This window comes from Chlorocebus sabaeus, chromosome 13 (genome assembly GCF_047675955.1).
Source record: "Chlorocebus sabaeus isolate Y175 chromosome 13, mChlSab1.0.hap1, whole genome shotgun sequence".
Lineage (NCBI taxonomy): Eukaryota > Metazoa > Chordata > Mammalia > Primates > Cercopithecidae > Chlorocebus > Chlorocebus sabaeus.
Window position 1 is genome coordinate 33,760,150 of NC_132916.1, and position 12,363 is coordinate 33,772,512.

Sequence of the window (12,363 nt, forward strand, 5' to 3'; positions counted from 1 at the left end):
CATTGCTGTTAGATAAGATTACCAGGAGTGGAATTGCTGGTTCTCTGTGACACTTTTCAACATTTTATGGAGTACTCCTCAGAATGTAGGTTTAGGAACAACATTCTAACGTAATGTGGATCTGGTTTCACTATAGGCTCGCATGGCTTTGATGGATAGTGTCATCGCTCTAGGGGCAGTGAAAAAGACCTCTGAAATTTTACTTCTTTGTGTTTCAAATCTCTGTTTGTTACCTCTTCCACTTTGCTCCCATGTCCGGGAGAGGGAAGCCTTGGCACTACCACTATCTTTTACTTGCCATAAAGAGAGAAGCATTAACACATTGATTACCACAAAAGCCTGAAAGAACTCTTAACTCTTATTATAGTCTTACTATTTGATGAAAAATGTTTCATGCTTACTGTGGTATTAAAATAAGAAAACTGTATTTTTTTGTGAAGATCACTTTATAATAGATCACTAAACAGATGCTGAACAGATTTATTCAATGCATTTTTGCTAGATACATACCCTGATTTTTGTCTTCATGTCTTTGATCAGTTTCTTCCTTTCTAATTTCTTCTTTTGTTTTAGTTTCCACTTTTCAATTTGGGCTGGAAGGAGGCGATCAAAAATATCTTGATCATCAACTTGTATAAAAACAGTTGCATCTGGGAAAAATCCATGATCCCCCAAAAACTGGGCCTCTTCTGGATATCGTGGGAAACCATCTAATATAAAACCTGTGGAACTGGTGGAAATTTTCATAATTTACTTTATTTCATTAAAATACTGTAATGGACATGTTCATTAATTTGACTGTAATGATCATTATACAAGGTATATTAAATCATCATGCATACCTTGAATATATACAATCTTTATTTGTCAATTAAATATTTTAAAAGAAAAAATAAAGTAAAAAAATGTATTGATAAATATCAACTTTCTGTACGTAATGAATAGTTTAAAAATTTACTATCTTTTATTTCTTTTAATATTTCTAGTTGTATATGTGACATTTCTTTTTCAAAATCTATCAAATTGGATTAAAATTACAATATTTCATACATATATTTATAATATAAAATTGTAGTCAATCAGTTTACAATTACTGTTAACTGAAAGTTTACTAGAAGTTGTGAGAAGGCCATAGGAAAAGAGAAAATAAGTTCTCTGTTTGAGGGGGGTGCCCAGCCTAGTGAATGTGGTACTCTTTATTTAAAGAGTACACCTGGCCAGCCCACTTGTAGTGGGAGCCCTCACTGTTGGCAGTTTTTCTTCTAACAGTGCTTCCTTTCATGAGACAACCCATACCCACTTCCCTGGGTCTCCTTGTAACCGATGACAATTGTTAATGTATGTATCCTGGTTCCTATGGGCAAGATAATTATATTCAAATGGGATTGTCAAACTTGCCCAAGTGTGATGAGACTTTAAGAATGAGGAAAATATGCCATTGCACTCCAGCCTGGGCAACAAGAGTGAAACTCCTTCTCAAAAAAAAAAAAAAGAAAAAAAAAAGAATTAGGAAAATAACTGGAATGTTAATACATTTTAATTAGTGAGCACTTATAAAACAATCAAGTTTGAAAACTTGGCTTTGTTTAGTTGAGAGAGTCAATACTGGTCCCCATTTGAGTGAGAATTTGTTTCTCCTGTTTATCTGAAATTTGGTTTGTTTTTAATATTTATATTTAAATATATATTTTTTTCTTAATACAAATAGGACTTTCATGAACATTTGACAGTTTCAGCCTTCAAAGTTGTTAGTTCAAAAATGTGAATTTTCCTTTCTTATTAAGGGGGCAAATTTCCATATATTGGCCATAATATATGTGTTTTTTTCTTTAGAAGTGCCTTCAGTCTGGTCGCTTCTGGCAGGGTCAATTTCATTCCTACTGTTCCTGCTGTCACTTCTCTGTCAATGACTTCCACATCTTTACCTCTATACCCAACCTCTCTTCTGAGTTTTGGTTCCGAATTTTCAAAAAGCTGTGGAGTTTCTCCAACTGAATGCCCTTCTGGAATTATACACAGATTGTACTGTCAAAAATCATACTGTTAGCCTTCCAAACTGCTCTTCCTTCTGACCCACTCGTACTCAGGTACTACCTGTTAGAGACCTTTGGCCCTCTCCCCTGGCTCCCTCTTGCTTCTTATGTTTAATAGGTAAGTCCTGGCATGTCCTCCTCTGTACTCACACTTCTATTTCTGCCATTCTCCCTTAGTTCAAGCCCCTTAGTATATCTCTCCAGGACTAATGCAATAACCTTTTCAAAATGTATTCTTTTCCCCTTGGTTATAAAAGCAATGTCACACTATAGAAAAATGGAAAAAATAGAGAAAAGCATAAAAAGGCAAAAATTATCCATAATCCCACATCTCAGAGGTTATTAAAAATTTGTTTTATTTCTTTCCAGTTGGTTCTTCATGTGTGCATTATCTATTATATTATAGTTTTACATCTTCTTTTTAATTTAACTTTATGTAAAAATATTTCTCATGCTATTACAAATTATTCATTATAATTTTTTTGTTTTGTTTTTGAGACGGAGTTTCACTATTGTTGCCCAGGCTGGAGTGCAATGGCACTATCTCGGCTCACCACAACCTCCGCCTCCCAGGTTCAAGTGATTCTCCTGCCTCAGCCTCCTGAGTAGCTGTGATTACAGGCATGCACCACCACACCCGGCTAATTTTGTATTTTTAGTAGAGACAGGGTTTCTCCTTGTTGGTCAGGCTGGTCTTGAACTCCCAACCTCAGGTGATCCTCCTGCCTTGGCCTCCCAAAGTGTTGGGATTACAGGCGTGAGCCACCGTGCCTGGCCCTATAATAAATTTTAATGGTGCATAATATTTAGCTACTTTGTTTAGGCTTTTACAGTTTTACCACAAATGCATTTTAGAATAACCTGGGGGTACTGAAAAATATCCCAGGCTCACACTCCTAGAGATTCGAATTCAATTATTTTGGTGTGGGGTCCTGGCATTGGTATTTTTAAAGACTTTACAGATGTTTTCAATGTGTATCTCAAGTGAAAAATCACCAGCTTACATGAGTATAAAGCAGAAAATTCTTAAATGTATGTTAAACTAAATTTTTAACTTTTAAGAATAAAACAAATAAAAGCAAATAAATATACAATTCTATATAAATTAAGATACCGTATTGGTTCCTTAAGCCACCACTCAGAAAGTATTGCTTCAAGAATTTCAGGAGGCAATGGCTCATTTTCCATTAGACTTGATTTGATTACTTCTTCTTCTTCTGTAAGTTGTACTTCTGGAAGCTAAAAACAAAAATCAGAAAATAAAACAAGTTTTAAAACTCTATGCTTATAATTGCATGTTCTCACTCATGTGAAAGCTAAAAAAGTGGACCTCTTGGAGGTGGAGAGTAGAATGAAAGTTACCAGAGGCTGGGAAGGGTGTATGGTGGGGATAGAAGAGATGAAGAGAGGCAGGATAATGAGTAGAAACATACAGTTAGATAGAAGGTGTAAGTTCTAATGTTCAATAGCACAGAGGGAAACTATAGTTAATAACGATGTGTTGTACATTTCAGGATAGCTAGAAGAGAGGTCTTGAAATGCTCCCAACACATAGCAATGATAAGTGCTCAAGGTGATGGATATCATAAATACCCTGACTTGATCCTTATACATTCTATGTGTGTAACAAAATACCACATATACCCCAAAAATATGTACAAATATCAATTTAGAAAACCCCAAAATCTATATTCATAAACAATACGGTATTACACAGTTGATTAGAATGAGACCTGTTATTTTTCTCTGAGGTCTTTTTCGTAGTGTTGCTTATAAACATTTAAAAATTTGAGCTATTTTCTTTAAACCAGTTATTTAATGTGGTTAGAAATATAGGTTGGTGCAAAAGTAATTGTGGTTTTTGCCTTAAAAGTAATGGCAAAAACACAACCGCTTTTGCACCAACCTATAGTAAATAATATTTACTATAGCTAAGATAAATTGTAAGTAATAATATTGATTTTCATACATGGCCTTGGGGTCATATCTCATTACTTTTTGCTAAACCTTTTTCAATTTATCACACACACACCTATAAGGCTTAACTGATTTTTGTTATTTATATTATAATTATACAGTATTATCTCTCCAACCTAGATGCTGATCATGGGATAAGCCAAACAGGTAGCCATCTGAAATACAAACTAGATGAGGATTATAACATAATAACAAATAGAAAGCATTGTGATAATTAACTCTGGTCAATTCTCTCTGAAGTAGGATCACCCTTGAATGGATAGTAAAAAACAACAGTTTTTACAAAAATGAAGCTACTTTTGTAGAGTACTTTTGTCATCCAAAATTCTAAAACTGAATAGATAAGGTATGATAAACTGCTGCTTACCAGGAAGTAGGATTAATTTTATTATCTAGAAATAAAATACCTTAATTGCTTTCTGAGAAGTTAAATGATTCAGAAAACAGCAAAAGAAAATCAAACAAAAAACTGTAGACAAGCGGGAGATATTTGTTGTACTTTAAAATCTAGACTTGTTAAATTTAAAAATCTGGATTGACATACTGTTTTCTTTTTTTGAGACGGAGTCTTGCTCTGTTGCCCAGGTTGGAGCGCAGTGGTGAGATCTTGGCTCACTGCAACCTCTGCCTCCCAGGTTCAAGTGATTCTCCTGACTTAGTCTCCTGAGTAGTTGGCATTACAGGTGTGTGCCACCATGCCTGGCTAATTTTTGTACTTTTAGTAGAGACGGGGTTTCACCATGTTGGCCGGGCTGGTGTCTAACTCCTGACCTCAGGTGATCCACCCACCTCGGCCTCCTAATGTGCTGGGATTACAGGTGTGAGCCACTGTGCCTGTCCCAATATACATTTTTTAAATTAATAGGATATCAGTTTCTCCTGAACGCTACTAAATATAGGTGAAAAACATTTAAAGAATATGTCTGAAGGCCAGGCACAAGTGGCTCATGCCTGTAATTCCAGCACTTTGGGAGGCCAAGGTGAGCGGATCACTTGAGGTCAGGAGTTTGAGACCAACCTGGGCAACGTGATGAAATCCCGTCTATACAAAAAACACAAAAATTACCCCGGCATGCTGGTGCATGCCTGTAGTCCCAGCTACTTAGGAGGCTGAGGTGAGAGGATCACTTGAGCCCAGGAGGCAGAGGTTGCAGTGAGCCGAGACTGCACCACTGCACTCCAGCCTGGGCAAGAGAGGGAGATGTTGTCTCAAAAAGAAAAAAGAATATGTCTGAAGAGGTACTTCATTACCTACTAGAACACCATCTGTCACTCACTAATCAACCCTGCTTCAACTTTGAGCGTTACATTTAACTGCACTTGGATCATTTGAGAACAAATGGCCTATTAAGAACTTTCATTGTATAACTCCAGATAGAAGCCATGTAAGAGGTTAATATGGTTTGGATCTGTTTCCCCGCCCAAATCTCATGTGAAATTGCAATCCCCAATGTTGGAGGTGGGGTCTGGTGAGAGGTGATTGGATCATGGGGGCGGTTTCTCATGAATGGTTCAGCACCATTCCCCCCTTGGTACTGCCATGACTGTAGTGAGTGAGTGCTCATGAGATCCAGTGGTTTAAAAGTGTGTGGCACCTCCCACCTCACTCTCTCTTCCTCCTGCCCTGGTCATGTGATGTGTCTGCTCTACCTTCACCTTCTGCCATAATTGTAAGTTTTCTAAGGCCTCTCCAGAAGCCAAGCAGATGCCACTATGCTTCCTGTACAGCCTGAAGAATCACGAGCCAGTTAAACCTATTTTCTTTAAAAATTACCCAATCTAAGGTATTTCTTTATAGCAATGAGAGAACAGATCAATACAGTACAAACTTTCTGATAAGGCATCATTAGACATTAATATTTTGAGATCTCCACTAAGGCTGGGGCAGATTTTTATGCTATTTGATAGAAATCAGAGAACACAATAATGGAAAACTATATTGTCTAAGTCAGATATACCAAATATCATACTTCCAAATAAATGCTATACAACAGCCTTGTCAAAGAAAGTTTTTCTGATTTTTTTTCAGTCATATAAAACTCAGTACTTTATATTCTAGAAGAGCTGGAAGATTTTTATTTAGCACATGATGAATATGACTCTTTAAATGACTTTTATGGGCTACTTTTTTTCTCTTCTTAGAAACTTTAGAGAGTTTTATACTACTACTTCCCCAGAGTAATACCAGTAAGCACAGCTGTCTGCATAGATTACTACTGCCAGGCACAGTGGCTCATGCCTGTAATCCCAGCACTTTGGGAGGCCAAGGTGGGTAAATGGCTTGAGCCCAGGAATTTGAGACCAGCCTGGGCAACACAGCAAGACCCCCATCTCCACAAAAAATACCAAAACTAGCTAGGCATGGTGGTGTACACCTGTAGTCCCAGCTACTTGGGAGGCCAAGTGATATGGTTTGACTGACCTCACCTAAATCTTATCTTGAATTCCCACATGTTGTGGGAGGGACCCAGTGAGAAGTAATTGAATCATGGGGGCAGGCCTTTCCCATGCTGTTCTTTTGATAGTGAATAAGTCTCACAAAACCTGATGGTTTTATAAGGGGGAGTTTCCCTGCACAAGCTCTCTCTTTGCCTGCTGCCATCCATGTAAGATGTGACTTGTTCCTCCTTGCCTTTCGCCATGATTGTGAGGCCTCCCCAGCCACGTGGACCTAACTGTAAGTTCATTAAATGTCTTTCTTTTGTAAATTGCCTAGTCGTGGTATGTCTTTATCAGCAGTGTAAAAATGGACTAATACACCAAGGCAGGAGGATCACCTGAGCCCGGGGAAGATAAGGCTTTGGTGAGCTGTGATTGTGCTACTGCCCTCTTGTCTGGGTGACAGATGGAGACCCTGTCTCAAGAACAATAACAATAACAACAGCAAAAACAAAACAAAACAAAACAAAGAGATTACTACCTGTTTTTTTGTATTTTCTTCCTCAACTTTGACATTGGCCTGAATTGCAAGCTCTTCAAGTTCTTGTTTGGCAGCTTGTTCATCCTCAGAATCTTCCTCAAATTCAGGTCCCACTTTCCTTTCAGTTTTGAGTAGTAGTTTTTCTTGAAGAACTTCTTCAAACTGAATGTGAAAAATGTTTAATTTTTCTGCCAACTGTCTTCCACACAAAGTTTTGCCAGAGCCCTGGGGGCCGACAAGGCATATTCTTAATGGAGGAGCCTGCCACAGGGGGTGGGTCAGGGAGGGGTGGGATAAAGGGAGAGTGAAGGAAGAACAGTTTTGAGTAATTTAGAACACATAAGACTTATTAACTGCCCTCCCTAAGAAGGGGTAGGAATGATCACATCATGAACTCAAGGATGCTTAGACATTAGGATTTCAATTAACATAATTAATTCCATCAATACTGGTCCTCAGGGAGCACCAACAACCATGTACGATTATCTTGGTATCATATGCCAAAAGGCATTTAATAAAATAGGGTTCACTTATTTTTGTTTTTGACAAAAGTTTTAGTTAATACAGAATGGTAAGATACGTTCCTAGCATAATAAAATAAATCAAACAGAAAACCCACTAACAAGAAAAATTTAGAGCGTTCTCCATTTATTCCAGTAATCTCAGGACTCACGTTATATGGATCATCCATGGGATGCTGAAACTGTCAAGAACAATGGTGAGCACTGGAATGAAGCAGCAGCTAAGTCTTCTGTGATTGTGAAGAAATACTAAGAAATTGGTAGGTGATAGCAGCAAGGAGGAATGGGGCTTGTTGATACATCCGAGTAGGATAAGCCTCAAAGGGGCTGGAGTTTTTGCAAGGGGAAGGAGAAAAACTAGAATGACATGAAATTATATAGCTGCAGCCTCACACCATACTTTTAAATCACATTTTAAACCTCTCAGTGATAAAACTGCTGGCTTAACATCTCACTCATCCATCAGTTAAACGTCTGGCAACTAGGGCTGTCTGGTGCTCAGACTGTCTTCAGGTACCCTATGGTAGGGAAGGGAAATGCTTCTGGAAAACCCAGTTCATTTTATGCTTTGCAAAACTATGGAAATACAGTCAGGATTTCAGGATCTTATCCAAATGGATTTGTGTAAAACAAGGCAATAGATCACAAACAGCAAACCAGACTAAGCAGAAATTACAGTTGAAAACAACAACAGAAAAGGATAAATGGCCACAGTCCTTAAATGACCCCCAACACCAGTGGATTGGGGCTTCTTTGTGAGGGTACAACCACCCACATGCTTCAGTAGTCTCATGGGCACTATATAAAATTTGAAGTTCATGAAAATGGCCCAAATTATACAGAAGTGCTTAGTTCCATGTGTTCATTTTAAGAAGGCATTGATATTATCAAAAGTCATAAGGCAATACATTGTGATGTATATATCTCGCTCCAGTAATCCCATCCCAGGGAGCTATAGCATAGCACAGTAGTAAAATAATTCAAGAAAGTCAGAACACTTACAGTCAACTCATTTTCTACAAAAGCACCAAATACATGCATGGAGGAAAGGATGGTCTCTTTAATATATGGTGCTGTGATAGGTGGATATCCATATGCAGAAGAATGAAACTAGATCCTCATCTTTCACCATATACAGAAATCAACTCAAAATGGATTAAATACCTAAATGGAAGACCTGAAAATATAAAACTGCTAGAAGAAAACACTGGGGAAGTGCTACAGGACATTGGTCTGGGCAAAGATTTTTCCAGGTAAGACCTCAAAAACATAGGCAATAAAAGCAAAAATAGACACATAGGATTACATTAACCTAAAAAACCTCTGAATCACAAAGAAAACAACATAGTAAAGAGAAAACCTACAGAATGGGAGATAAGGTTTGCAAAGTATCCATCCAACAAGGGATTAATAACCAGAATATATAAGGAACTCAAACAGCTCAGTAGCAAAAAAACAAATATTCTGATTTAACAATGGGGAAAAGAAGACCTGAACAGACATTTCTCAACAGAACACATACAAATGGACAATAGGTATATGAAAAAATGCTCAACATCACTAATCATCAGGGAAATGTAAATTAAAACCACAGTGAGATATCATCTCACCTCTGTTAGAATGACTATTATCAAAAAGACAAAAAAAATAGCAAATGCTGGTGAGGATGTGAAGAAAGGGGAACACTTGTACACTGTTGTGGAAATGTAAAGTCGGACAGCCATTATGAAAAACAGTATGGAGTTTCCTCAAAAATCTAAAAATATGAGGGGTCTTCAAAAAGTTGACAGAAAATGCATATTATGAAAATAATTTTTTTTTCACTTTTTTTTTGCACCAAATAAACTCATATGAACTTGTTATAACATGTCTGAACAGGATCTAGTTTGAAGCACTAAGAAAGATAAGACACCAGTATGATGTAAAACAAGGCAATAGATCACAGCAACATGAGTTCCGCTAGAACTGAAGCAAGAATAAACATCAAATTTATGGTGAAGCTTGGGAAGAAAAATGGTGAAATCATTGATGCTTTATGAAGGTTTCTAGGGAAAATGCCCCAAAGAGATCAGCAGTTTACAAATGGACAATTTGCTTGAAAAAAGGATGAGACAATGTTGAAGATGGAGCCTGTAGCAGCACACCACCCACTTAAATTTGTGAGGAAAAAATTTATCTTGTTTGTGACCCAATTGACAAGGACTGATGATTAACAGCAGAAAAAATAGCCAACACGCCTAGACATCTAGGTTGACTCAGTGTACAAGTTTTCTGACTGAAAAATTAAAGTTGAGCAAAGTTTCTACTCTATGATTGCCAAAACTGTTGCACCCAGATCATCTGCTGACAAAAACAGAGCTTTCAATGGAAATTTTAAACACATGGGATCAAAATCTTAAAGCATTTGTTTGAAGAATTGTAGAGGAGATGAAACATGGCTTTATCAGTATGATCCTGAAGACAAAGCACAATCAAAGCAATGGTCACCAAGAGGTGGCAGTGGTCCAGTCAAAGCAAAAGTGGACTGGTCAAGCACAAAGGTCATGGCAACAGTTTGTCTTTTGAGGCTCAATGCATTTTCCTTGTTGAGCTTCTGGACGGTCAAAGAGAAGTAACATCTGCTTATGATGAGAGTGTTTTGAGAAAGTCAGCCAAAGCTGTAACAGAAAAATGTCCAGGGAAGATTCACCAAAGTGTCCTTCTCTATAACAATGCTCCACTAAAAAATGACTATTGGATAGCCATGGTAACAATAGCCACTCAACCAATTTTAAATTGGTTTAATTGATCAGGGTAAACTCACTTCAGGAAACACATTTTTGCAATCCAACCAACTAGTGTCAGCCCTCACTCTTGAAACTTACCAATCAGGATGGACTTACCCCTATAACAATTCTGAGTGTGAACCAGTCAATAGCAGTGTCACTAATCTTACTTCCATAGATGTCAACCCACTTACGCCTCTGAAAGTTCACCAATCCCTGAATTCCACTCTTCTCCAAAATCCTGTAGAAGACCATCATCCTGCTCTGCTCTCAGAGACTAACTAGCATGACTGGCCTCACTATAGTAAGGAATTCATCCAGCTGTGGGGTTTGTTTTTGTTTATGTTTTGTTTTATTTTTATTTCAGCTAAAAAGGCAGATATTAAGTGCTGGTTTGACACAAGTAATTACTACAGAAATCAAAATAGATAATTATTTTATGTTATATTACAAAAAGTTGTTCTTTGAACTTAGATATTTTCTTTATGTTGTAATATCAGATTGGGAACTTCACCCTTAAGTAAATTGGTAGTGATTGGTAATCAGTCCTGAAAAAATCCTGTGGGAGCAATCATTAAGATAGGAATACTGTCTCACCTTCAGTGGTTCTTCATGAGCCACATAGTCCTCAGGATGCTCCAAAAACTTTTCTTTAGCCTCAGCACTTGAAAAGTAGTAGATCTTTTCTCGATACTTGGCTGCTTCTTCTGTGTTTCCTGGTTGTAGGATGAAGTTTTCTTTGAGGACTACTGGACAAAAGTGTTTTGTGTCTCCCAAATACCTCTTTCTCTCCTTAATTTTTTCTTCACCCTAGAAACGTTATTCAAAGTTTGGAGAACATTAAATTAAAAAGTATTTTGATGGAGAGAATTTTTTAAAATGCTTCTTGAATAATATTTAATCTGTAGCAACTTGAAAACAATCCACAAAAGGCCAGTCCTTATATTATTTTGATTAAAAATCAGTTTCTCATATATTACTCTAAGTGCACATCCTAAGTTTCTCTATTTTCATGAGGAAAATAAAGCAGCACTGAGAATGAAGGTGCCCCTCGTCCTCTACCAACATAGACGTAATGAAAAACTCCAGAATGTGTTGATGCTGGGTCATTGTGAGGTCAGTTTCTAAAATAGAATTTTTCCCTAAAAGTAAAAGCTGAGTCAAGATCACAACTTCTTACCCATGGCAAATTAAATGAGAGATGCCTCAGAATTTACTTTGCTATTAAGTTGATATATGATCAAATAATAATTTGGAAATATCCTATTTAGCTCAATTGAAAGTGTAAAATGTATTTTCTTTTATGATAAAGAAAATATGTGCAAAGTCCTTTAAGGATTCTTTCAGTTTATTTAAAGCAAGGGAAATACATTTAAAAATTTTTTTAATGATATATGCTTACTGTAAAAATATTCAAAACACATTACAATGTATAAAAAGTGAAAATCTCCTTTCACCTTTTTTCTTCCAGTACTATGTTAGCATTCTTAATAGTTTTATCTCCCAGACTCATTAAAAAAATCCTACCAATATACCTATAAAAATAGATAGATATTTAGCCACAAATACAGTATTTTAAAAAATACAAATGGAATATTTTACATACTTATTTACATCATACTTCTTTTCACAAAACAAGATACAACCAACTTTCTATAAAGGTGCAAAAATGAGACTAACCTTACCTTTTACTACTTTTATTTGATATTTATATCAGAATATGCAAGCTTTGGCTGGGTGCGAGGGCTCATGCCTGTAATCCCAGCACTTTGGGAGGCCGAGGTGGGTGGATCACATGAGGTCAGGAGTTCAAGACCAGCCTAGCCAACATGGCGAAACCCCTTCTCTACTGAAAATATAAAAATTAGCCAGGCGTGGTGGCATGTACCTGTAATCCCAGCTACTAAGGAGGCTGAGGCAGGAGAATCGCTTAAGCCGGAGAGGTGGAGGTTGCAGTGAACCAAGATCGTACCACTGCACTCCAGCCAGGGTAACAGAGTGAGACTCCATCCAAAAAAAAAAAAAAAAAAAAAAAAAAAAAAAAAAAAAAAAAAAAAATCAAAAGCAAGCTTCAAAATGAGCTGGAAAATAATGATTTTTTTCTTATGATGTTCAAAAAATACACGGAATTATCTAATCAATGAAGG

General features: G+C 36.9%; 1 protein-coding gene across 1 annotated transcript in view; it reads right to left on the reverse strand.

Moving 5' to 3' along the window:
* The window catches only part of AK9 (adenylate kinase 9), a 177,384-nt gene that overhangs the window by 40,296 nt on the left and 124,725 nt on the right, over positions 1 to 12,363 (reverse strand). Inside the window, exons 25-28 of the mRNA XM_038001024.2 lie at positions 10,814 to 11,026; positions 6,931 to 7,191; positions 3,148 to 3,272; positions 511 to 730 (exon numbers count right to left, since the gene is read on the reverse strand). Of these exons, the coding sequence (XP_037856952.2) occupies positions 511 to 730; positions 3,148 to 3,272; positions 6,931 to 7,191; positions 10,814 to 11,026 (819 nt within the window). The remainder of the gene's footprint in view (positions 1 to 510; positions 731 to 3,147; positions 3,273 to 6,930; positions 7,192 to 10,813; positions 11,027 to 12,363) is intronic.